Source organism: Neodiprion lecontei, chromosome 4, assembly GCF_021901455.1.
Source record: "Neodiprion lecontei isolate iyNeoLeco1 chromosome 4, iyNeoLeco1.1, whole genome shotgun sequence".
Lineage (NCBI taxonomy): Eukaryota > Metazoa > Arthropoda > Insecta > Hymenoptera > Diprionidae > Neodiprion > Neodiprion lecontei.
The window spans coordinates 29,833,394-29,860,344 of NC_060263.1; the positions used below are offsets into that span (position 1 = coordinate 29,833,394).

General features: G+C 41.2%; 4 protein-coding genes across 6 annotated transcripts; 3 read left to right on the top strand and 1 right to left on the bottom strand.

The window, feature by feature from the left end:
* The first annotated feature begins 147 nt into the window (after positions 1-147).
* LOC107220633 (uncharacterized MFS-type transporter C09D4.1) lies at positions 148-5,755 on the top strand. Of its 3 annotated transcripts, none has more exons than XM_015659302.2 (7): positions 148-636; positions 1,374-1,605; positions 2,272-2,509; positions 3,050-3,261; positions 3,324-3,427; positions 3,521-3,631; positions 4,777-5,755. In XM_015659302.2, the coding sequence occupies exons 1-7, from the start codon at positions 485-487 to the stop codon at positions 5,108-5,110; spliced, it is 1,383 nt and encodes a 460-aa protein (XP_015514788.1). In that variant the 5' UTR covers positions 148-484; the 3' UTR covers positions 5,111-5,755. The 3 variants fall into 3 exon arrangements, with proteins under 3 accessions (XP_015514788.1, XP_046592597.1, XP_046592596.1); XM_046736641.1 differs by lacking the exon at positions 148-636 and adding an exon at positions 695-817; XM_046736640.1 differs by lacking the exon at positions 148-636 and adding an exon at positions 1,023-1,107.
* On the bottom strand, positions 5,603-7,947 carry LOC107220634 (proteasomal ATPase-associated factor 1). The gene is made up of 6 exons (XM_015659303.2): positions 7,536-7,947; positions 7,399-7,439; positions 7,033-7,301; positions 6,706-6,911; positions 6,146-6,461; positions 5,603-6,045 (listed from the first exon to the last, which is right to left on the bottom strand). Exons 1-6 carry the CDS (start codon positions 7,595-7,597, stop codon positions 5,737-5,739), a joined length of 1,203 nt encoding a protein of 400 aa, XP_015514789.1. The 5' UTR covers positions 7,598-7,947; the 3' UTR covers positions 5,603-5,736.
* A 251-nt stretch (positions 7,948-8,198) lies between these two features.
* On the top strand, positions 8,199-10,454 carry LOC107220628 (integumentary mucin A.1). The gene is made up of 3 exons (XM_015659295.2): positions 8,199-8,418; positions 9,411-9,776; positions 10,052-10,454. Exons 1-3 carry the CDS (start codon positions 8,352-8,354, stop codon positions 10,144-10,146), a joined length of 528 nt encoding a protein of 175 aa, XP_015514781.1. The 5' UTR covers positions 8,199-8,351; the 3' UTR covers positions 10,147-10,454.
* A 9,063-nt stretch (positions 10,455-19,517) lies between these two features.
* LOC107220631 (toll-like receptor 7) lies at positions 19,518-25,356 on the top strand. The gene has a single exon (XM_015659300.2). The coding sequence runs from the start codon at positions 20,009-20,011 to the stop codon at positions 23,981-23,983; it is 3,975 nt and encodes a 1,324-aa protein (XP_015514786.1). The 5' UTR covers positions 19,518-20,008; the 3' UTR covers positions 23,984-25,356.
* The last annotated feature ends 1,595 nt before the right edge of the window (positions 25,357-26,951 follow it).

Genomic DNA, 26,951 nt, shown 5'->3' on the forward strand with positions numbered 1-26,951 from the left:
GTTTATTAAAATGCCCCCTCAAGGTATCCTCGCCGGCAGTTATGCTGACGTCAGAGCGAGAAGGCGGAGCTCGGGTCAAATACGAGTCCAGTCAAACCTACCGATCACTTCTTGTTTCCCCCCAATGCCTATTTGAGAAACAAACTTGGCCTGTAGCTATAATTTCATCAACAACAGCAGAAATTAGTTGTGCCTATGAGCTATTCGTCGGCTCGGAGTAACATCGTTAATTTCAGTATTCTTTAGTAGACTTCAGACGCACGGTACACGAGACCAGCAGAAGGCTCCTAAGCTTATCCTAATTTCAAAACGTAATCGTCACTAGACGGAATCATAAAACTGGATTGAAACACAAAGTGCCGTATGGGAAAAAAATGTGAAAGTCTGTGCGTCAGAAGCCTTTTTCGATGATTTTAAATACTGGTTGCACGGCTGTTAGGTTGCGGATATTCCCACGACAGTGAAGAGCGTGAGGTCGCTTGAAATGGACCAAAAACAGTGCACCGAAACCTCTTCTATCCCCCTGACAAGGGTGTACGCAAGAAGATGGCTGATGCTTACCATTTTCATTTTCTACGCAATCGCAGGCATCGGACAATGGCTGCAGTACAGTATCATAAGCAACATCATTGAAAGGTATGTAATCACACGCGGACACGTTTCGCTATCGCTATCATACCACCAACATCCTGCACGAGCCCGCTCACGGCCTAAACCATTACTTTTATCAGAACCGGAATGCCTGATAGATTCTCAGGTTTCCACATTACGTAACACGACGTACCGTTGAAGACTTCATCATCCTCGAACCGAATTTGTATGTAACTATTTGTCAGTGTAGTATTCTGTATTAGGTGATTCACGTTGGACCAAGGTCCAGCATAACGCCCTTTACCCAATTATCCAATTATCATTAGAGTTAATGGTACTTTATTTTCACACACTCCGGGAAAGTTAACTTGTGTTTCTGACTAACCAGAATTATTCAAATACGCCGGAGTATAAGAACAGCATTTTTACAGCATCTTCCACAGCATTCGCTATTTTCAGTCAACCTTCGACCAGGCAAACGAGGTGATACGTCGATAGCAAAGCCGTCAAATGCATGTATGAGTATCAGATATATCTACCGTAAAAAGTTCCTTTCGGTTATCTAAAAATTAAACGAAAGACATTGAAGTAGTTGTATCATCGTTACCTACAACATGTGCAATCACGTAACAATGTTTCTTAGAAAAATAAGTTTTATTTCGTCCCGTTCAGAGACTTGCTTAATACATAATATTGTTACACGGCCTGTATATTTTGCACAATCGCACAAGTTCTGGGGGTTGTAACGCAATAATTCTAACAAAAAGACACTACTTATTTAGATACTACGACGTATCGCTCGAGGCCGTGAACTGGACTTCCCTGGTATTTCTGGTGATTTACATTCCTATGGTATTTCCCGCATCGTATCTCATAGATCGATTGGGCTTGCACTGGACCGCGATCGTCGGATGTGCTATTATCACTCTCGGCAGCTGGATCAAAGTATTTTCAGCTTCACCTGACAGATTCTACGTCACCTTCATAGGCCAAGCCGTGATATCTAGTGCCCAGGTAAAAAACATATCGGGTGATACACGGTTCGTTGAATACATTTTTTTATGCCTGTAATCACTTCATATAATCAATACATACGTATGTCAGCGAAAGGTGCCTGCTAATTGATCGCTTCAACGATATGTGGCCAACTGCCATTCTGCTAGGATTGTTCTTTGGTATACAACTATAATAATCCGCGTTCCATTACAAATTTTCAGGTGTATTGACCAATTTGCTCGTAGTTTCCAAGGGTTCAGAAATTTCCTGTACCATTTACTTATACGTGAATGCATAGTTTATTGCTTTTGCTGAATTTCAGTGAATGGAAATGGGTAGACCAGAAAATCTCCAACTCATATACATATGTACTATAATAGCAACTTGATGGTATTCAGAAGGCAGTAATTACGAAATCTCATCGACCTGCTGCAGATGTATATCATACGTAGATATGAGATGCGGTGTATAAAAAGCGACCATTTCGCAATGATCCAACTTTTTTACTGTCTGATCAATCGCGATATCGCCTAGTATATTCACCTTCACAATGTACCGTCCTCGGAATGTCACAGCTGCTGTAATTTACAGTCATAACTTTCACAAGATATTATTGAAGGTTTCTCTACTTAAGCTTCTCATCTTTATAAAAAGTGAGATCGTTGTCACTTTTTTATGGATTAGGTGTTCGTGATAAGCGTCCCTGGCCGTCTTGCCGCTAACTGGTTTGGACCCCGTGAGATTTCAACAGCCACGGCAATTGGGCTTTTTGGCTGTCAACTAGCATTAGCAACTAATTTCCTCCTGCCACCAAACATCGTCAGGAATCATGAGAAGTTAGAAAATATTGGAAATGATCTGTTTGTACTCTACTTGACTACCGCTATCTTCGCATCGTTGGTCACCGCTGCTGTAGTTGTCTGTGAGCATTTAAAAATACGTATATCTATAAGAACACGCAGAAAATATCATATTAATTGACGATTCAACACGCCGGCATGTTCCACTTCAAGGGTAAATGGGGTAAACTGAAATTCGGCTAATCCGATCAGCCTTATTTCCACGATTCTTGCAATTCTCGTCCAATGGCCGTCTGCTCGTTTATACAACGAATGAAAATTAATTGTTAATGGAAACTGTAAACAGTAAAGGCAAGTTACATTAGCTTCTTGTTGGTCATGATTACCGCATGGCCATTCATGATCAACGCATTCTTCATCACGCCTTCTGCTCATTCGTGTCATGATCGAAACGTGATCGAATTCCATCACCTCTCCATATCTTCTGCAACTAATACTTACGCACACACCAAAGTACGTAATTTAATACATGTACTGTTACCTTAACGTCGTCGACGTAATGACCGGTTTGACTAGTGCGAAAGATATGTTAACCTTGGATTGCTTCTACCGATTACTTCAAATAAAATTTACGTATCAATCCACACAACTTTTTGCAACAGTTTTTCGGTCAGATCCTCCGCTACCACCGAGCGAAACCCGGAGGCTGCAAAAACTGCACAAGACAGAAAGTACAGAAGGATTCTTAACACTGACAAGAAGGCTGCTGACAAATCGGAGCTATATCGCTCTCTGGCATGCCTTCGGTGTTACTATAGGCGTTTTCAACGCTCTTAGTACACTGTTGAACGAAATGTACCTCCGGCGATTCAAGGTAACCAAGCCACGCAATTAATGTCCAAGAACCAGCTCTTCAAAATTCTTCTTCCTTTTCAGGACGGGGAAGTCGAAGTTGGACAAATCGGGGTGATTATGACAGTTTTAGGTATGGTTGGCTCCATCGTCGCGGGTGTCGTACTTGACAAGACACACAAGTTCAAGTGAGTTCAAATATCGATGACAGAGCAAACCATAATTCAATTAGATGAGAAAATGTTGTTTCCGAAACTGAAGCATCATGAACTTTCTTTCAGACTGATGATAAGTTTAGTCTGTGCACTATCGTGGATCGGACTTATGCTCGTAGGAATCGGCTTGCTGGTCGAGTACAAATGGATCATTTACCTTGGAGCAATCGTGTTCGGGTAAATAATAAAACTTTCATATCTATCTGTAAATGAATAGCAGTTATACACTAGCTAAATCGGATGTTGACTACAGATTGAGATTAAGACAAATTTTCTAATTAATCAGTTTGTTTTCGTTAAATCGAGTTCAATTTAGCTCTGCTCTTTTTATGCATTATCGGATATACAACGATTCGTGAAAATTTGAGAATTTGCACAGGTATTTTATAGGGTGAAATAAAATATTTTAATCAACTTGAATAATGTTGTTTTAGCTTCGAGTAAAGATATATGTAGGTATATAGATTGAAAAATTCAAAACACGGTACGTAATATTGAACATTGCAATTCTTGATCTTTACCATATTTACCGCATTATGGAAATCTGACGAGATACGATTTCGTCACTCAATTAACCGTCAGGCAGCTCTTATTCAGCAATAGACAGAAGTGTAAAATAATGAAACATTAATGTACAGACGTTTACGTTGCATGTCTCTTGATCTTGAGAATAGCATATAAGACATATAGGTATAAAATGATGCGTTCATCATTACCCATACTGACTATGTACGTGCCAGATAACATTGACGGAACCACATTCCTTGCAGTATTTTGATCAACAAAGATTGTGTGCAAATCGCAATTACATTATTATAACGATCTGATTTTCAGCAGAAAGTAAATTACAATACATAACACACACTTTGTCTGGATCTATTGCACAAAATGAATACACAAATTAGCAGCATGCTAAGCGCAAGATGTGCGATACACTACTCAAATTGCATGACTTGTTGCATAATTGCTACCAATTTGTGCTTCATTACTTGTGCTCATTTTACAATCGCAAAAGTAACCGCATACGTGGAATTAAGCTTAGCTAATTTACGCACAACTCGTGATATCTTGCTTGCAAATTGCAAACATTTTGTTATCTGGGATTATTTGCTCTCTGATTATGCAAAATTAGTAATGCTCGTAGCTCGTACCGCTACAGCCATATTATAGCCATATTTGCGTTGTAGAATGTATTGTACTTTTTTTTTCACTGCTCAACAGTTTAGTAGTAACATCGGTTACAAGCTGTGAAGATTAGTCGATTTCCTGCACATCGACGAAAATGTTAGGCCATTTTCAAAGTCTCTTCGCTCATATTACAGGTTTTTCAATGGTGGCTACAGCACACTTGGGTTTGAAGTTTGTGCGGAATTCACGTACCCGGATCCAGAAGGCGTGACTACTGCTTATTTGACTGTTGCCCACCAATCGTACGGTGCAGCGATGATACTTATTTTCGGAAAGGTGATGGAGACTTGTAGCGATCTATGGGTCCACATAGGGTTTGGAGTCATCGGCTTTACGGGCTTAGTAGCTCACATATTTACAAAAGACTTGCAAAGGCGACAAAATGCGAAAGAAATCGCTTGTCGCAACAAAGTACAGTTGAAAGAAGACCCGAATCCACAAGGCGTGGATAGAACTCCTCGAAGTTAGACATCTTATTTTGCGTAACAGCTTGACCATCGAATTATGCAAGATTTTCAGATCACAGATACGATAATTTGTCGCCAAGCAGAATACGTTAAATCCATTCGAGAAACTTATTCTGGTTTATTCCAAAAGCATTTAACATCACGTGATAGAACCGGCTAGTATAATTGGTTCGAGTGAAATCCGCGTGTCAACAAAAAATGTCCGCAGAACTCTTTTCAAAAAACAGTTAAAACCTATAAATTGTATCAAAATCTGCTTCTGATATAATTGACATAACGCTGTGTGTCGTAATAATCGATCAACAACGGAACAAAAAGAAAAGCTGTATTTTTCGGAAAAGAGCTGTGAATAATTGAAAAAATATGATTGAACAAAAATGTTTCACGTCTTATTTCAATTTTAGTTTTAGAAATTACAAATATTTTCACCAGATGCATCCGACCTAGTGAGACTAATCTACGTTCTTATATTATAAGTAAATCGATACATAGATCAGTTTGATTCTTTCGATAGACATATATTTCTAAATCATACACATGTTAAAAAAGAATAGATCATACATTAGCAGCACGAAGTTTCAACCACACTTGTTAATGTTGTAAAATGGAAATGTTTTTTTCTTGAGATCAAAGTCTTTCGACAATATCACCGACTTGGTATTTGCGTATACACCCGTCCCTCGCTCCAACGTAAATGTGATCCTGTCCGTCCGATGTCAGATCGTTGATCGGTTCAAAATCGGATCCCGTTAGCTGCAGACGAACCGGCGAAATGGGATCCTTGTTCGACGAGGACAGCCGATAACCAATGCATACACCATCTGTTTGGCCCACCAAGAGCAAATCTCTGTACACTAGCAACGCTCTGACAGGGCTGTTGCTTTCGTGGATTACCCTCAGAGTTTCCAGCTGCCTGACTATACTTATCAAATAAATCTAGATGGAACACGGAAACGGTGGCTATCACTCACAGAAATTTGTCAAAACTCAGGATAACTATACTTAGCAGATCATCATTAGAAAACATGATCCTTACCTGTCCGTTCTCTAAGCCAACAGCCAGACACTCGTTACTAACGAGTGATAAAGCGCTCACACTAGAAGGGAGAATTTTTTTGCCCAGCTCAGCTCTGGCTGCGATTGCCACTAATGCAAGAGTCCCATCTTCACAGCCTAGAGCAAGCACTTTTCCAGGTGTTCCAATCTCTCGATCTGACAAGACCTCTTCGTTTGGGGGCAGCTCTAATTGATTTGAAGAAGTAATAGCACAAGCAATGATGCTGCTCGTCAACTCACAGAGAACTGCTAGGCATTTAGACTCCCCAACGTCCCATAGTCTGGCTGAACCATCCCTGACAATTCCATGGATTATTTAACAGAAATTGTGTCACAAAGTAGGAACAAAGAATAACAGTCCACACAATGCATCTTATGCTACAACATTGTCAGTCGCATTCTTTCAGCTCACATTGGGTTGGGATTCACTTTGATAAGACAAATGTGCTCAATATATAATAAAAACAACATGTTGAGTTTGAGATTTCTGAAACGTGAATGGATACTTTGAGCAGAATATGACGTATAAACAATTATTACTTGGATGCGGTGATGACATTTCTACCTCTCTCAACGATAACCATATCTGTGACGGGGGCAGTGTGGCCAACGAGGGTAACGGGACATTTCCCTGTCTGGGCGCACCAAACTCTTGTTCTCCAATCCGCACCACCTCCCAAAACTACAACACCAGATGGAAACCATCTGCATTGGTATATTTCCCCTACATGGCCTTCCAATGTGCGCTGCAATAGAGCATACCATACTTTCAACCATGAATTGTTAATCTTTAGAACCACGGTCTATGGCATGCCTACTTCAGTCCGAAGAATTTGATCGATAACGAATAAAATATTAAATCCATACTCTGATAACTCCACGCTGCACTTCCCATACTTGTAGTTCTCCTTGTGACCCGCTTGACAATCCCAAGCCTCCAGGGGTAACCGAGACCCTGGTACAAGATTTGGTGTGCAAGGGAAACGATGTCAGGGGAGCGACAAACGTAGTGACGGTTCCGGAGTCTGTGTGTTTTATGGTCACTGATTTTCCAGTGTAACTCATCAATGTGAACCCTTCCGAGCACGATATTTGGCCATCGCGTAGTTCCAGTTTTCCCGTGACACTGAGTTGGTCTGCCATAAAAATATGCATGTTATATGAATAGTAATAATTACACAATCCACTTACATTTATGAAAAAGTATTATTTTGAGTCATTGAGATACATCACCTCTGTACTTGTAGGAAATCCAGGCTTCCTTGTCACGGCCTCTATTTGGTGAAAGAGAGAAAAACTGATTATCACCTTGCGATGGGTAACGGTTATGAGGTTAGAGCAGATCAAATTAGCAAACGTGTAATAATCACCTGAGACATGCGTCCCAATCGCAACGAATGTTAATTACAGGCAGATTGCCGTTAGCAGTCATTTTTGACTCAGCTCCTTAACAATAATAAGCAATTGTAGGATATTTAAATGCCAGCGACAATATAATCATCGATCAATCTAATTGTTGCAGTATCGAATTGTCAATTCATTCCAAACTCGCTTGAAGTCGGCAACAAACTTGCTGCCGCTTGCATGAGCGCGACGGTGCAAATATTTTTGCAATACTTTAATACGAGTATCGCCTGGTGAAAAGCGAAAATTACAAAGTAAAGAATCTGGCTATAAAGTGCTAAAAACAATCAATTTTTCGATGTCTTCTATTTTGAGAATTTTCCTCAGTACCGAACTGACGAACTTTGCCGTAGTGTGAAGGTAGCTTCAAGCGAACTGTCATTCACAGTACAATGTGACTCAAAACCACAATCAAGTAAGCATTCTGATACATATTTCGCTCGCTTTAAATCCATTAGAACCCATCCGATCGTAAATGAAATTTCGTTTATTATTTTAGTACCGTGAAAAGACTTGCCATGTAGGGTTACACAAGATACTGCGTCGCAATTCGTTGTTAGTTTCATTTTTTTGAACCTGTTGGTTGGGCGGTGGGGGGCGTGCGTCGTCGTCGTCGTCTCAATGTCGTCATGGTCTGAAGCTGTCGCCTGTCGCTACTGTCGCCTGTCGCCGGTTCGACTGTGTTCCTGGTAGTTTTCTTAGCTCCAGTCAACGCGACGGTAGATTTAACCTGTAACTTTTTACTCTTCATTTACCCAGTAGTTTTATAAATTCGTATAATAATGAGGGCTGTACGAACAACGTGTATTCTGATCGCACTCGCTTGCTTCGTCCATGTGTTTAGTAGCGGTGAGTATCCATCATGTCCGAAAAACGAAAAAGTTCGATGGCGGCGTAGAGAACGAATTACAGTCTCGTATTTTCCTTATTCCTCTCGCTGCATGTTTCTACCAACGTGCGCATGACGTTCACGGCACGATTGACGTAGATCATACGTGGTCAATTTGTGTATTACTTTTGAAAACGAAATTCTATACCTACCGTTCTTTGTATTCTCGTCAGCGTTTTCCAATATCTAGACTAGTCATTCGCAATGAGCATTTTTCTTGCTGGAACTTTTGCATTCTTTTTATTCCCTCACGTAATAATCACGTACAACTTTTTTCTTTCCACTCGACACTCCGACTGTGCATGGATGACTAACTGATTTGGCTGGTAGAGACTACAGTCGTTCTTTTCTCCTCGAATTCTCAGTCAGACACACATTTTTTATCCAATTCTGTTGTAATTTATTGAGTCCTTTTTTTCTTGCCATGACTTATCATGCCTTTCAAGTTGTTCAAGAATATTTTTCACCAATTTTTGTCATTCCATCGATGGTGTTCAATTTTTGGATTGTTCAACTCTATCCCTTTTCGAAAGATACTCATCTCAAAGACTCCAAGCGTATTTTCTCATACTGAAACAAGCTGATTGAAGCTTGTAGTAGCTTCACATGTAGTTTAGAACAACCCGTGCCATATATTCATAGAATTCTATTGACTTTATGAAATGAATCTGTATTCGGAATAACAGTTTTTTAGCCATGAATCCCATCTCAATTACCCCATCCTGTCTCAAATATTTCCACCAGACTCGAAAGTCTTATTACTTACTGCTATAAACTGTTATTTCACTCATCGCCAGTGTTTATTAAAAAGTAAAAATTGAAGCATCAAAGAATTAATCTAATACTCATCTTCAGTTAATTTAGCTTCCAATCAATAAGTGTTTAGGCATAAGTAATTGTTGAATATATCAAATCTTATATCCACCATTTACATGTTGTTTTCTTTATTTAGCGTCTGGTGAATCGAGCAATGGTGGCCCTGAGCCAACGACTAAACCTATGCCAACCGCAACCACTGTCACTACTGCAATCCCTGATACCACTACTGTTACCACTGAACCGACAACGAAAATACCAACAACAAAAACACCAACAACAACAAAAACACCACCGACAACAACAAATCCAAATACCACTACTTCTGCGCCAACTACACAATCACCCACTACACCTACTCCTTCGCCTAAAACAACAACTCCACCAACTTCACCACCACCCACACCATCTACTACGACAACACCTATCACAACTGCTGTACCACCGACGACAACACCTTGCCCACCCGACGATCGTCACTTCGATGGACTCAGTTTCATGGGTAAGTACACTTTTATTACGCATTAAATTCACTTCTGTCCACTTCAAGGAATCTTCAATTTCAAAATGTGTGTTTGCCTCTAATAGATATATCATAACGTATGTACTTTTCGGAAGAGAAGACTTGTTGATTCAACAAAAGTGTTTCTGCTTGACAGCTCGAATGATTTATAAAATCATTGTTACGAATTGAAAAACAAAGATTGCTTTTACAGTAGTCAGACAAACATGCCTAGTGTATGTTCGAAATGAATGTTACTGTACCTCTTCTCACAGGTGGCATAATCCTAACTGGCGGTCTGGTCGCGATCGGCTTTATATTGTGGAAATTCTACAAAGCACGTACAGAGCGCAATTATCATACACTCTGAAGCTACGTCATAAATTTGTGAACTCACACTATGATCCTCTCAGTTATTAGAACTAAATACTATTGATAATTATCTTAGTTATTATAACATTGTGTATTTTTTATATCGTCATTATAGTATTTAGTAAGTACCGAAAGATTGAAGTGCTCTTAGTACACTGGCGTGCTGTTATATGAGATTGTTTATCTCAAGTCAGACTATTAAAATGAGTGTATTATAAGATTGTGTGTGTGTACAGACAAACTAAGGAATCAAGATCCTAATGTAAAGTGTGCCATGGTTACCTAAATACATTCCATGGAAAAGGATACAATCGAAATTTTTCACCCAATGTTTTTTGATACTAACCGATTATCAACAGGAAAACGATTCCACCAAATTATCTCGTCTTTTTGTTTTTATTTGTACGGTCGTTAAATCGTGTAATTGCTTAACAGAAACTATAATTATTGGTGATGTCATATTAATTTACCGAGAGTTCAGTGGCAACATAGAAATGTCAGTTTAGTGATTACTTTGCGAAATTGCAGCCTGCTTATAGAGAGATCTATTCAATTCCTTATTCATTTTCTTTATTTTACAATTAATATTTGACTTTTTGAAGTACATAAATGCTCTTCGCTACCGTAAATAGGTTTGTCTTGTTTTTTATATTAGTTATGGATATTGCGAGTGGATCAACTTTATGGTATGAAAATATATCATATGGACTTGAGTTTCTTTTAAAATGTTGACTGTCAAAAGTTGTTGCAGATTTAACTATTACGTAACCTGAATTTTTTCTGAAAGTTACAAATCCAAATGAAATCGAATAACTATTGTTAATTGTGTTTTTTTCCCATCTTACAGTCAACTCAAATGTCTGACAAAAACCAATGGAAACGAATATTACCTTATAATGTAATTTTGATTTAAACCAAAACTTTGTTTCAATTTTGAATACTTGACAATGTATTACTGACTCAAAAATGGTCGGTCTTGTAGGATTATTTTAAAAATCAAAGTAAGTGATGATACGCAAATCCTCGGGAAGTTAAGATTTAGATAGCTTATCTATCAAACTATAGATAGAGATAGAACGAGAGGTCATGATAATATACACGGTGATGCCTTGCACGCTGCAGTCATTCGCAGCGCATTGCACCACTAAAGCAACTGATTGAATCAACTCTATTATTCATGGCTGCAAACATTGTCTAGGAAGCCCATGTTATGTAGAACAATGTTGTTAACTACGCTGCTCGAGGGACTAGTTAGTTTTCGTACAGAAATGTTTTGTTAATTTAACAAATTCCGATTTGAAAGAAACCTCGCCCATGATGCTTAGGATATGGAACTAATAATTTTTATCCTCAATAATTTACTCTAGACAAAGGTCAACGCTTCTGTGTAATCGCTCGTAGGAAAAGTAGGCGTAGCACGCTGATATCATGATAAAAAGGTCCCGCATGAAACCACAAAGGCATGGGATATGTGTATTAAGCTGAATCTGGCAGCCAGGCTTAGCAGCCGAATCTCAGAATGCAGGGACGAATAATAGGGGACGGGGCCCCGGGATAAAATTTTTTGAAACGCATGTCTGAAAAAATCTGAAAAAATTCACAGAAGTAGTTTTCCCATCGTAGAACATGATGCCGTTTCAACTTTTGCGTTGCAAAGCTCCGTTGTTTATTAATTTGTTAATTAACGGCGTCGTGTTCTACGATGGGAAAACTACTTCTGTGAATTTTTTCAGATTTTTTCGGACATGCGTGTAGATTTTAATGTTAGCAGCCGATTGTTGAAAGTTGAAGCGGCATCGTGTTCTACGATGGGAAAACTACGTCTGTGAATTTTTTCAGATTTTTTCGGACATGCGTTAAAAATTTTTTATCCCGGGACCCCGTCCCCTGTTATTCGTCCCTGCATTCTGAGGTTCGGCTGCTAACTCTGGCTGCCAGTTTCAGCTTCATGATATGTGTTAGATATTCAGCGTCAAACAAATGTTAAAGTTTTATTATTTTCTAATTTTCAAGCCTATTTAAACTTTTCGTACCCCGAGTATACGTAAAAGCATACATTCTCCGTTCTTATTTCATCCTGAACGTTTTTTTTTTTTTTCAAAAATGAGGTATCAAAGTATTTTGTTGAAAAAATACTTTTTGTCCCGATTACGTAAGTTAAATGTTAGAAAAATGTTAGTTACCGAAAAGCGAACCGTTTTATTTACATTAATACTATGAAAGTTGCTTACGCTCCATCGAACAATTTTAACTGGAGGTATAATTTATCGTCAAGTTGGATGGGATAGCCAATTTTGAGGACAGTTGGATATACTATAGATATGAAATAAAAAATAGTTCGGACTCGGAAAAATGGAAATCTCGTTCCACGTATGATCGGCGTAAAGAAGTTTCGATTGACTTAAAAAATACGAGTCCTGCTGGCCGATTTAACGTAGATTTGCCCACATGTATGATGCGTACACATTGCAGCAAACAGACGGATAAGATACCATTGTGAGGAGTATTACTGGAAATTGATAATGCCGTAAAACAACGACGGTAAAAGTAAAAATTCATCATTCGTAAGTATAGTACGAGGAAAGAACGTGAACCCGGCAAGTACAAATCCATGTTAAATATTTGCTTTCCATCTGACTGATGCAAAATATTCCTTTGCATTATTTGAACTGGTTAAGAAAGTAATTCAAAATATCTCACCATTGGAAATTTCAACCTACAATGAAACAATTTCCTGAATCTTTCACGTGAGAAACAGAAAAGAAAATCTGGACTTTGAGACTTTTGCTGCAACTCAGTCAGTCTTGTATGAAATCGCATGATTCAGTTTGTTATCGCCTGTGTAACGACGCTCCAAAAATAGTTACATGATCGCAAACAATGGTTTTACGAAGATTCAACTGCTCTTCATTGCGTTGACTACAGAACGTAGAAGGAAATTCCGGAAATTACTGATCAGCATAAGTTATCAGAAATTTATTGCACAGGGTCCGGTTGACTCTGTAGGCACAATTCATCGCTACGAATAATCGAAACGGTTCGAATGAATTTTCACCCAACAATAAAGTCTCTTAATTCAGGTAATAAATTCAGTCGGTGATGAAATATTATCCTAAAAATATGATACTTGACGTGAGTTATTTGGGGTAAATTGAAGAAGGGTTGCAAATTGCAAGACACGCATTTTCTGTTCTCAATATTTTTTAGGCCCACCAGCTATGTTACAAAAATAAACTTGTTTGCTGCGGACAGACAGTTCGTCGTGCGTAATTTCACGTCACAGGTAAAACTTAGGCCACATCTGCGAATGACCTTGAGATGAAAAGAAAAACCTACTTCAAATGCATCGCAATGCATAGCCTTGGAGAGAATATCTTCACGTACTCTGACAACGAGTCGGATGGTCTTACCCACGCCGAGACGCTGTCAATTGGCTCAAACGGTCCTCGTTCAAGCCTCAACAATCTACAAGTCTCTACCATCTCAACGTTTAAAACTGAGGTGTATATCTACGTATACAAAATCACAGTTTGTTGAAAGCACATAAGGCTTATTGCAGATATTTATTTCGTCTGGCTCTACAGAAGATGGCAGACTTCGAGAGCACTCTTCCGTAGTTGGAGAGCTCTGTGTGGCGTGTACCTTATCTGAGAACAAGGAAAACATCGCAATATTGGCGAATTTAACGAAACAAATATTTGAAGAGGAGAATTGAAAAAGACTTGAATTGTAAGTGCCGTTAAAAAAAAATAAATAAATACAATCTGCAGCCGAAGTCAGGCAACTATACGTATAGCAAAACGACAGTTTTTAAAAATTTAAGCACTTGCAGCCTCTTTTAATTCATTCTCGTAATTTTTGCAATCGAGAATTTATTCAACCACTGACATTGTCATTTTGAAAACAATACTACAAATATACTATTAATGCGAACTGTGTTAATTAGTTCTGAGATTCAGAGCTTAAATACTTGAGATCACGAAGATATACGATGAAAGCTAACATTCACTCAATAAAATTTCATAAGAATTCAATTCTTTTCATTATTTTACTCTGAAATTCCATTCCTGAAAATGATAAGCAAAAAAACTGTATTTTTGTGGCTAGAAAATCTGGAAACTTCAGGAGTTATTAGAGTGATAATGTAGTGGACATCTTAGAGAAGAGAACTTTTCCATATCTTAATTTCGGCATTATCAGTGGGCGTCGTTTGCATTGTCTGTTGATATGCCTACGTTTCATTTATCCTAACATACTCGCACACATCGCTCGCATACGTCATAATGTGTACAGCTGTCAAGGCCTTTGGTTGGATTAGACTCACTTCCGTCCGACGGAGGTTGCCGATCGATATAAGCTCACTTGTACGCGAAATCCACGCAAGAACAATTCGTCTGTAATAAAACAGGTATTTTGTGAAAATGTCAAAATATCTCGCCAAAATACTTTTCTCTTAACTTGGAAAGATTTTAAGAGCACAATAAATTTCATGAGAAATATTTCGCTTAACACAGATGTGAGCCACCGTATATTTCGGTTTCAATTAATTGCCATTTCAATGACCAGCTACAACAAAGCTACGAAAAATGAAATAGGTACAATGCAAATTGTTTCGCTTTTCTTACGAGGCAAATTTTCTTGTAAGATAAGTCCGGATAAAAATATATTACTGTATTCTATATGAGAATTTCAGTAATGTAAACTCAGAAATTATGTTTGACTCATTGTTGAAACATTTTAATTCAGCGATCCGTAAATTCAACTTGTTATTTGGTGGGTCGGTTGCTATTGCATAATATACATTCAGCCTGCAGGCTGCTAGCAATTAATTGAATGAGCATCGGCTGGTTTCGATAAAGAGAATCGCTGACATATCACTGAAGTCGCAGCGTAAGTTGCAACACATATCAGATGAAGTATGTAATTTTCTAGAAACAATTGCTCGTTTATAACGAAGAATTCGCGTCAAAGTTATTGTTTACATCCGATAAACAAAGCTTAGGTAGGAGAAGCGTTTATGACGAAGGGTGGCAAAATTTGCTTACAACATTCGTGCCCTTTCGAATCGTGCAATCAAGAAAATTGTTTTCAATTGTTTGAGCCGAAAATTTTAATTCCGAAGGAAGGGCTTAAAATACGCAAAGGTCAGCCCTCGGCCCCTTGATTTTGGTCATATCGGAAAAATGATCACACGATTCTTAATTAAGCGAAAATCATGCGCTCTCAGATTATACGGTACAAATAGTTTTCACGCAAAATCCTCATCACTAGTTCTTAGCACAAAAATCTTTCATTGGATTTTTTCTCTGCATTTCGAAAAAGATACGTTATTTATGCGAAAACTATGCGGTCTCCACTTGCAAACTTAAATTTTATTCCGATAACAGAATCGTATATGCGCCAGCGAATATCGACTTCGTGAAAATTGTTAAATCGTAGTGTTTCGGATGCGATGACTTATATTTCCGTCAGCGATCCTTTCCGCCGAATCCTGAACAGCTTCGATTTTTCATTCAGTAATTGCCACTCCAATACAGAATTCTCTGTTTGCCAGTGAATATACGAACGATTTTTGGATGGAGCGCCAACTCGGGTTATGGACAAGGGGTGTGATACTTGAAGGGCGTACGAGATGTGGCAGGTCGGCCATATCGACGGAAACTTTTCGGGCACCACTTTGAAAATTTGATCGTTATCACTCAACAACTTGTTTCTCGACAGATTTTATCAATTAGTAATTTCTATGGCATATTTTTTCCACCAATACCGTATATGATTTTACCCCGGACTAGCTGTGTACTTCAATAATTCTAAATATTTTTAAAAGTTGAACTTTATCTACAAGAAGAAATATAATTGTTTTCTCTGAAAAACAATTAAGATTAAAGTACTATATCTATAATCCAGATGGATCCAATTTATTCGTTGAGAAAATTTTGGTGTAAAATTCGTATCTCCATTTGAAATCACAATGGCTTGTTTTCTTATTATTTTCAATTCTGTGTTCGTCAATTGAGAAAGGACGAGGATTCAAATTTACCTGAACGAGTTTTCACTAATTTCCACGTAAATTCAAATCACAGTGTTCGATCAATGTGACATAATTTGAAAAATACTTGTTTGCAAACTTGCGTGGAATAACCGAAGAGTTGCAGACTTGTTAGTCTAGTCAAAATAGGATTTCACTTGTAAATCCGTCCATCGCCTTCGCAGTCATAACTTGCATTATTTTGTAAAATTATACATATTTGACTCATGAAAGTGATAATATTAATTGAACTGTTCGATCGACCACTACAAAACCATTTTGAAAATAATTGTTTTTCCAATCACACGTAACAAATGCCTTTTGTGATTGAATTCCTCCGAATTACAAAATACAAAAGTATGGAGTCATCAGGGTTTTTATTTCTCATAGTTTTCATACCATCGAACGTTATTTAATGAATGTGATTTAGTCAAAATAAGAATGTGCAGTTAAGTGACGTAGTCCGAATGGCCAACATCGTAAAAAATTAGTTACGCGTAATGTTACTAATCGTAAGTCAAACTGCCGCAATGCGTTCAAATCACGTAAAATTATTCTGGTGTTTCAAATTCGTATTAAATATCAGGGTACAACGTGACGTGGAAAATTCGAACATCTTTATCACTTCCGGGCAGTAACTAGTTTTCAGAATTGATAAGATGTAACGCTCAGAGCCACAGATAGTAGACTAACAGGTGAATCCAACTGTCCCATGTACTTAAATTATTTCATCCACTACACCCCAAAATCGTTTACTAACTTGAGAAACTATAATACAAGTAATTTCTTTTGGCTAGTTCGCTTATTTTGCGCGGCGTACCACTCATGGAAATACTAATAACTACGCTGCCGGCACTTTCTTTTTCAACTAGCGATAAAGCACTTTTACGTAAGTTATCATCAACAATTGAGCGAATGGCAACAACCACGATATCGTTTGTTGTATCGCAATGGCTACTGTACTTTGTTACCTACTGTCGATAAAAGAGAACCTTACCGATGGCGCTGACTATACTCGTATATGGGTATATTTTCAATCACCACCGCTGGTTGATGATCTACCGACATTTTCATGACCGTCTATCGATCGTCATGAATCACCTTTTCAAACCCACAGCGTTTTTCTCGTGTGATTGAGCCACGCGTCTCTCTAGCATTTCTTTACTATATTTAGCTGTTACTTCGCAATGCTAGTGGTATTTATCGCAGGCTTGCCGTGATTTCCCAAAATTCGGGAAATCTGTGCACGTCTTGCGTATTTTCCGTAACGAAAGTTGGAAAAATTATACCGAGAACGTTAATATAGATAGAAAAATTCACTGACGATTAGTTAACTATTGAATAACATTATTGAATTTGGTGGATTATTAGACAGAATGAAGATAAAAATTTTCACACTTTTTCGTATTTACAGCTATATGTAGGGAAGATAGGCATGTGTCCACACAGTTCTCAATGTTGAGATTCTAAGGTGTTTAATGTCTTGTGAAAGCAAAGTTGGCCTACCGAGCGTTCACCCTGGATTGAGAAAATTTCTACCTCTCGTCAGAAACATACCGATCGTGCATCCACTTTTACGATTCTAAAATTACATGATTATCTATTCTCTACTTAAACTCTGGCTTAAGAAAAAGATATACATCTATGTCAGTTAATCACCGGCACGGCATTGTTTCTTGGTATTACTTTAAAAATATGTGCAACATAAGCAGAATTTCATAGGGGGAACGATATTCCGACGGTAGAGTTGCGTACAATGTATGGATACATTATTATGTTGATGGCTGACCGAAGTAGGGTTAATAGGTAGCATATAACTTGGAGCCAATTATTCCATCGTCATTTGCAGAATTATTCAGTTCACTCTCTGTAACACACCGTACAACGGAAATGTAATAATTAGCATCATGTACAGCAATACATGTATGTAAATATACTATATACATATGTCTGACGTGTACCTGACTAATTATGAATATAACTGGTATCAGCTGGTAATTTTCGCTAATCGCTTCAAACATTTTTTTAACTGGTTTTTAGCATCATTTTTTAATCTTCATCCATCACTGTATAACGCGTGGCATAATTTGATGGCTAAGCATCAGATTGCAAATTGGATGCCAACTTTTGCTCTCTGCACTACCAGAATATGTGTCGAATTATTTCAAAGTTTGAAAAGAAAAAGTGTGATGCTAGAAGCTTTTTGAAGAACTCTAATTATCAACTTTATTTGACCGAGGTCTAGAAAGTTACCGAATACAATCAATCCAAACAGTGTGCAGAAACATATTCGTTTCACGAAACTTTTTTGATGGTCAGATTTCGTGTCCGTCCAGCAGGTTTGAAATTTTACCGACGTATCCCCTTAATGATAGATAAAAGCGAGGAGCTAAATGACTGAATAAAGCTTCACCAGGTTGAAAATATTCTTCGAGGAATTATCCAAGCTCAACAAAGTGAAAAAAAAGTAATAACAACGTGGTGGAACAAAAATATACATCGCGAGTGACTGTGGTTAACTCATTATAACACTATACCATCTTGCCACTCGGTGTAGTATGAGTGATTTCGGAAGCGCGATTTTATGAGGCAACGTGGCGTGTCTATGCAATAACAATTATTGTTTTAATCTTTAAACTGGTGAATGTATAGGTAGGTATGTGTAACCAAAGTATAATAGGTGTTTGCGATATGTTAGGACAGTTAGTCCAGGTGTGCGAAGTTTCACGATGATTAACAGCGCTCTAACTTAACCAATGGCAGATTATTTCTGTTTTCTTGACCTAACTCGTAAATCTTTAAAGATCGCACCTACATTATTGTACTGCAGTTTACGTTTTCGATCTCCGATTCGAACTTCCGCTGACGTCACGACTCATTTCATTCTTCAGACCTCTCTTGCGCAAAGTACTCTAAACCGATATTGTTTTTATCGCTGGGCGTGAGGGGCAATAATATAGGGGAAAATTATTGTCATATAGTTTCTTCATAGAAATGAGCGCATATTTTCGTAAGATCAAAAGACTTTTCTTCGCGTCAAATAGCGGATGACTATGAAATGAAACGAAAACGTGAAAAATTAGACGCTGCTGGTCATTTTATACATATACGCATAATAACGCGTGGGTGCGAATATTGTAATCCATTTAGGAATCTTCGTTGAAAAAAAAAGTTTTCCGCAGACCTTCGTTTCTGGTGGCCTGACAGGTAAAGAATGAATACCTCGAGGTTCGTAGGGGTCGGTTCTCCCCACCACCGAGCCAGCTGTACGGAGATGAAGGGGGCGAGAGCCGTACGATAGCGCTTTCTGCCGGCTGCCGCCTGAAACTCGGCCCACTAATACCTCGACGAGTTTCAGTTGCGTTCAGTCAGTGTTGAGCGCGCGGCGAGCGCGAATGGATCGTCTTATTCGCCGTCGCTCTAAGTTACGAACTTTGTGTAGCGAAGACTCGGTCAAAGTCTTGACGAAGAGTTCGAAACGGGTTCGGACGGTCGCGATATCGACGCGAAGTGATAATTGAACAAGGGATAAAGAAAAAACGAAGAAGAAGGGGGACGAGAACCCCCGAGTTCCGTTGAAGTAACAGTAAAGATTACAATCAGTGAAAGTGTAACGAAAGTTCGTCGGCACGGTGTGCTCGATAGCTACGTGCCAACCAACCCCTACGAGACATGGGCAGTTTTGTTTTATCGTGACGCACAGTGTGCCAGCCAGCGGTAAAAATACCAAACCGTTTGATTTTTGTTCCGTTTTTCTTCGGTTCAAGTTTATTTCCATTCGTTCATACCCCCCGCCCCTTGTCTCGCCGTTCCGTCGGAAAATCTTCACACGATGCTCACAGTGCTGTGTTCGCCCTCGTGGAAGTGGAGTGCTAGTGTGGTGGTTATCTGTTTCGTACTGTCCTCCGGGGTGCGGGGCACCTGCCACTGGGCCCCGGAAGGAAACGACACGCGATCCGCCGTCTGCGCGCTTCTCAAGCTCAACTCGTCGGCAATCGGCACCCTTCTGCCCGCCCTCGACGGCGCTCTCAAGCTCAGGCTGACCTGCAGCAACGTTCACCACTTCGAGAGTCTGATATCAACCGAGAGCTGGCACCGTCTGAGCGGTCTTCACGAGCTCCACGTCGACGGGTGCAAGCTGCTGCGGCTGCCGGCCTCTGCGTTCCAACCCCTCGCCGAGCTCAAGCGGCTCACGCTCCAGACGTTGAACACGGAGTGGGGCGCCGGTCGTACCCTCGAACTCGTCCCCGGCGCCCTTGCCGGCCTCCGGGAGCTGCAGACCCTCGAGATCATATACAGCAACCTGCGAGTCCTGCCGCCGAATGTTTTATGCGAGCTCGGGAATCTCCAGGTCCTGAACCTCACGGGAAATCACCTACGGGAGATCAGCGAAGTCGGCCTCGCCGACAGCCGGGCTAATCGTGCCAAATGCCACGCGGATATTCGGGCCCTGGATTTGTCTCACAACGAGATCCGAAGCCTCCCGGAAGAGAGTCCGTTGTCCGGTTTGCGCCAACTGCAGGAGCTCCACCTCCAGCACAATTCCATCGGTGAAATCGCCAGCGATGCGCTCACCGGACTCACCAGCCTTCGCCTCTTCAACGTCAGCTACAACGGCCTAGGCTCGTTGCCCGAGGCCCTCTTCGCCAGCACCTGCGACCTCCGGGAGGTGCATCTGCAGCACAACGAGCTCCGTGATCTTCCCCGGGGAACGTTCACCAGACTCGAGCAGCTGCTGGTACTGAATTTAGCCGGGAACACGCTCGGGAGCGATCGGGTGGACGAGACTACCTTTCTGGGCTTGATTCGTCTGATAGTCCTCGATTTGTCCCACAACGCTCTGACTCGCATCGACGCCCGCATGTTCAAGGATCTCTTCTTCCTCCAGATCCTTGATCTCCGGAACAACTCGATCGGGCACATCGAGAGCAACGCCTTTCTGCCTCTCTACAATCTGCACACCTTGGAGCTTTCCGAAAATCGGCTCCACTCGATCGGACCTCAGCTATTCAACGGACTGTTTGTTCTGAGCCGGTTGACTCTTTCCGGAAACATGATCGTCTCCGTTGATCCGATGGCCTTTCGGAACTGTTCCGACCTTAAGGAGCTCGATCTCAGCGGAAACGCGCTCAGCACAGTTCCGGAGGCGCTCCGCGATCTTGCGTTCCTGAAGACCCTCGACCTCGGCGAGAATCAAATCAGCGAATTTCGCAACGGATCCTTCCGGAATCTGCACCAGCTCACCGGGCTCCGTTTGATCAGCAACAACATCGGGAACCTGACGCGCGGCATGCTTTGGGACCTGCCGAATCTGCAGATATTGAATCTCGCCAGAAACAAAGTGCAGCACGTCGAGCTCGACGCGTTCGAACGGAACACGAGGCTCGAGGCGATTCGGCTCGACGGAAATTTTCTATCGGACATAAACGGCGTGTTCACAAGCATCGCCAGTCTCCTGCTTCTCAATCTGTCGGAGAATCACATCGAGTGGTTCGACTACGCGTTCATACCCAATAATCTCAAGTGGCTCGACGTTCACGGGAATTTCATCGAAAGTCTGGGAAATTATTACGGTATAAGTGATCTAAAAGTGAGGACACTCGACGCCAGTCACAACCGGATTACCGAGCTTTCACCAATCGCGATACCGGACAGTGTTGAACTCTTGTTCATAAACAATAACTACATCAGCCTTGTGCGGCCGAACACCTTTACCGGCAAAGTGAATCTCACCCGCGTCGACATGTACGCGAACATGATCGAGACCATGGAACTTACGGCTCTACGTCTGACTCCGGTTCCCGCCGGAAAGTCCCTCCCCGAATTTTACATCGGCGGAAATCCGTTCAACTGTAACTGCTCGATGGACTGGCTTCCGGTGATAAACAACATGACCGCACTTCGTCAGCATCCGCGAGTCATGGACCTGGACAACGCGATGTGCCGTGTATCCGGGCCGCGAGGCACGGCGATCGTTCCCGCCATCGAGGCGAGACCCGAGCAATTTTTGTGCCGTTACGAAGCTCACTGTTTCGCCCTCTGCCATTGCTGCGACTTCGACGCCTGCGACTGCGAGATGACTTGTCCGTCGGACTGCAAGTGCTACCACGACCAGACCTGGAACACCAACGTCGTCGACTGCTCGGGTCTGGGCGCTCCGGAAATTCCACGGCGAATTCCCATGGACGCGACGGAGGTTTACCTCGATGGCAACGATCTGCGGGAGCTCCAAAACCACGTGTTCATCGGGCGGAAGAACATGCGAGTTCTGTACGTGAACGGTAGCGGGATAGAGTCGATCCAGAATCGGACGTTCAACGGACTGAACAACCTCCAGACGCTTCATCTCGAGGACAACAGGATACACGACCTGAAGGGATTCGAGTTCGAGCACTTGTCGCACCTGCGAGAGCTCTACCTCCACAACAACCTGATCGGATTCGTGAGCAACGTTACCCTGGTCCCGCTGAGATCCCTCGAGATACTGCGACTCGACGGTAACAGGCTCGTCACGTTTCCCATCTGGCAGCTGACCCTGAACGTTCGTCTGACCGAGCTGTCTCTCGGGAGCAACCCGTGGTCCTGCAGATGCAAGTTTCTGCAGGAGCTTACCACCTGGGTGTCGGAGAACGCGCACAAGGTCGTCGACTCGACGGACGTGTGGTGCGACAACAACGAAACCCGGCCCGCCTATCGACGCCGCCTCGACGTGAACGAGACCGCCTGTTCGGACTACTTTGCCCAGGGTGGTGTCATCGAGAGTATAATGGTCTCCGACTACCTTCCCATGGTCGCGGCCACCCTCTCGGCGGTCCTCCTCCTTCTCGTGGTCACTGTCCTAGCCTTCATATTCCGAGAACCGGTGCGAACGTGGGCTTACTCGCGTTACGGTGTCCGGTTGTGGGCAAAGGCTGCGCCGCCCGACGACCGGGAGCGACTTTACGACGGGTACCTTTGCTACAGTCCGAAGGACGAGGACTTCGTCCTGCGATCGCTGGTCGCCGAGCTCGAACACGGTGCCGGGGCCGGAAGCGGCGGTCTGAGACTCTGCCTCCATCACCGGGATCTTCCCTGCCTGAGAGCCGCGGCTCCCGTCGTCCTGGAAGCGGCCGAGGCCTCGAGGAGGGTGCTGATCGTCCTGACGCGAAATTTCCTACAGACGGAATGGTCGCGGTTCGAGTTCCGCGCGGCGGTACACGAGGCGCTTCGCGGTCGACCCGGGCAGCTGGTCGTCGTACAGGCAGGGCCGGTCGCCCCGGAGGCGGAGTCCGACCCGGAGCTGAGGCCGTACCTAAGGACTGCGGTGAGGCTGCGCTGGGGTGAGAAAAGGTTCTGGGAAAGGCTCAGGTTCGCGATGCCCGCGGGCGATGCGCTACGTCGCAAACCCTCGTCCCTCTACAGACGCAACGTGAATACCTACACCCTCGAGGGCCGCCCCGAGAAGGGCACGCCGACGCTCCGGGTCCACGGACACATCGCCGGTCACCATCACCCCCTCTTCAAGGATTCGCCGGAGCTCCTCCAGGCGCCCCCGGCGTATTCGAGCACGGCCACGCTGCAGAGCCACAATAACGGGAGGCTGGAAATCGCCGGCAGGGAAACGCCCGGAAGCACCGCCACTCCGAGTCCCAGACTGACGGTGAACCACGCGTACCAGGAAACCGGCCTCGAGGGCGCCGGGAACGCGGGCAGGCGGCCCCTGTCCGAGCACATTTACTCCTCCATAGACTCGGACTATTCGACACTCGAGAGAAACGCGTGGCGGCAGCAACAACCCCCGCCCCCCGGACAAGCCTATCTTGTGTAGTTCGTTTTTCGCCATTATATTATGATCCTTACCCGCCCGCAAAACCCGCCTGCCTGACGCTCGAGTTTGTTATAACCATCGTAATCGTAATATTCGTAATATCCGTAATAACGATAATATTATTAATAATGATTAAAAACAATAACAATAACGATAATAATGCTAATAATATTCGTAAGCATAATGATATTATTATTAATTAAAGATAACAATAACAATAATAATAATAATAATAATAATAACAATAACAATAATGACGCTAATAATAACTGTATCAATAACGTTGAAATTAATATCGATAATTCATCATTGTCACTGTAATACTTACGTACACAATTAATCTATGTATATATCATTATGCATATAATAATAGGTGCTCCCCTATTGCTGTGACTGCTGCAGTGCTGCATTTTGTAAAACTACCACACTGGCCTACCTCGCCAATGACTGATTATTAATTAATTAATTAATCAATTAAAATACCTAATTTTATGCTTGATAAATGAAATGGTTACGTGATTGCCTATATATAATACGCTCGTGACAAGGCTGTAAATATTTACTTATCTATATATATATATATATATATATATGTGTATATATGATTGTACGTATGTATACGCACACAAATACGTATATGTATATAATAAGTGTATCTATATGCATATATAGACGTATACACGAAGTATAAGAAATGTGTATAAATCGAATTAAAAGTTAGCGTCAAGTGTGGAGCAGATGACGCGAGGCGCGTAAAAGCCCTGCGCGTAGTCTTAGGGTCCTCTGAATTTAGGTAGGAAATTTTTTGTAATTTTATATGATTGAGAGCGAAGCCTGTTGTACGATATGTAAATATGTATTATCGCCTCGTGTAAGATATACTCACCGTAAAGTTAATAAATAAAACATACCTATCATTATATATTATATATATAATAAATATATATGTATATATATACACACATGTGTAATAAATATATATGTGTGTATATATATATGTATATTGTATATCGACTATACTATGATTATTTAAATTGTGTGAATAAATTTATAACTTATGTTAACATTTGAATTGAAATCGAAACGGTAATGTCAACTTATTATTATCCGTGCTTACTTATACACAATATATATCGTGAAAAATCTCTCGACGATCGCCGTAAGCGGTCAATGAATTTATTATATTATTTTAAGTCGAATTATTTATTTGCCGTTATAATCAGCCAAAGCAGGGCGACAATTTTTATTTTTTTGTACATTTTTTTCGCTGTAATGAAAACCTGCGGTACTACGGTCTTCGTTGATTTACTCAAACTTGATAAAGTTAAGTTTTTACTTCGTTTCTGACAATAAATTCAATCTTGTCAATTTAATTCCCTTCAGCTGTGTGTTATTTTTCATCAATTTACCTCCATCTACATCATTACATACGCAGACGCGGATCCGTTGTACCAACTCCACGACATCGTAACTAAATCATCCATCCTTCGATACGAGATCAGGCCTGCGGCATCGAATAAGAGATATGCAGTCACACGTGTGTGCAGTGGTTTTCATTCACAGTTAGGAATCTTTTAATTACAGCAATTAATTTCTGGCAAACAACTCGGCCTTCAGCTGCCGTAGTAATGAAACGCTACACTCCTTATCCGGTCGCTAATCTTCGGCCGATTGCCTCACGTGTTGCTTTGATCTATACGCATGTCTAGAACATTTCTATAACTATATCCCGTTTGAAAACATGTGTCTGACGAAAACCGAACTCGATGAAAGTATAGAGGATACTTTTTTCCATTATTCTAGAACGTATTTTACAGAAATACATTTTACAAGGCAACCTACAGAGTAAATACAGATTATGGTATAAAGCTGAAACGTCACGCGGGCAAATCGATACGAATACTCGATCACCAAGTCTAAACTGACCGAATTTCCTTCCGGTGAACAAACACACGAATATACTTTTCCCTCGAACAAACGACCCCTTGAAAATCAATACTAGCCCGACTTCTACAAGTCGGGGAACTGGAATTTCTGGTTCGTCAAGCCGCCTTCTCCTAACTCTCGCTACACGTATATAGGTACTCCAGTATCCTCAATTTCAAAAAACCGATTTAATCAGTGACCTACGGGACATGACACGTCTAGGGTACTCCGACATGTCCTTCATCCTTTTTTGTGTCCGCGCTTCCTCCTTGTAATTTGTTCAACGCGGTTAGGCCACAGAATTTTTCGCTCACGCTCGTTGTATTGACACTCTTACAGAGAACAACGAACTGGCGAAATAGTTTAGAAGGCAATCAATCTGCGGTCTGGGCTGAAAATCGTGGCGCCGGATGAAACAATTTCGGGAATCAGGGGTACGTCAGAGTTCATTACTGCGCTCAGGGTTACATGTAGTAAGATAAAGTGCCATTGTCACGTTGTTTCTTTTATTTTTTTCTTCAGTTATTGGTTTATTTAATACGGTTTTTGATCAAAACACCCCCTTCTCTCGTCGAACAGAATTACCGAAGCCCTGGTTTGTTTTTATGTTGTGAAATCTACTTCGCATCGGTGTTAATATAGTTGGCAAAGAAAGTGAAAAGAAGAGTAATTGTTCAGTATTCCTAGATGTTATCTACGGTAAAGCCATCATTCATCTACGTCCAAAGTACGGCGAAAATAAAGCGGGGAAGCAGGAGAGGGAGAAACGTGGGTAAAGAGGGAATCACTTTTTTACTCATATATTTAAATATGAAAATAAAATTAAGATAATCGATCAGGTCACGTAGATACGGTCTCATGAAAAATCCCTCTATCACAAAACGCCTGATTTTAACTATAAATACTTTGTTTTGCAGGAATGTTTGACCATGTAAGAGGACTCCTTGTGTAAATATCGTTAGTTCAAAGATTACGTCGAAGACAATGAAAACGTGTAAACTTGTCCGTTACAACGTCCGAACCTCTGACAAAACATTTAAAA

Coding starts and splice junctions, on each gene's coding strand:
- LOC107220633 (XM_015659302.2), top strand. CDS start 485: ATGGACCAAAAACAGTGCACCGAAACCTCTTCTATCCCCCTGACAAGG. Junction 1,606..2,271: donor CCGTGATATCTAGTGCCCAG/GTAAAAAACATA, acceptor TTTATGGATTAG/GTGTTCGTGATAAGCGTCCC. Junction 3,428..3,520: donor GACAAGACACACAAGTTCAA/GTGAGTTCAAAT, acceptor ACTTTCTTTCAG/ACTGATGATAAGTTTAGTCT.
- LOC107220634 (XM_015659303.2), bottom strand. CDS start 7,597: ATGACTGCTAACGGCAATCTGCCTGTAATTAACATTCGTTGCGATTGG. Junction 7,440..7,535: donor GATTGGGACGCATGTCTCAG/GTGATTATTACA, acceptor TTCACCAAATAG/AGGCCGTGACAAGGAAGCCT. Junction 6,912..7,032: donor TGCAGCGTGGAGTTATCAGA/GTATGGATTTAA, acceptor GCTCTATTGCAG/CGCACATTGGAAGGCCATGT.
- LOC107220628 (XM_015659295.2), top strand. CDS start 8,352: ATGAGGGCTGTACGAACAACGTGTATTCTGATCGCACTCGCTTGCTTC. Junction 8,419..9,410: donor CGTCCATGTGTTTAGTAGCG/GTGAGTATCCAT, acceptor TTCTTTATTTAG/CGTCTGGTGAATCGAGCAAT. Junction 9,777..10,051: donor CGATGGACTCAGTTTCATGG/GTAAGTACACTT, acceptor CTCTTCTCACAG/GTGGCATAATCCTAACTGGC.
- LOC107220631 (XM_015659300.2), top strand. CDS start 20,009: ATGCTCACAGTGCTGTGTTCGCCCTCGTGGAAGTGGAGTGCTAGTGTG.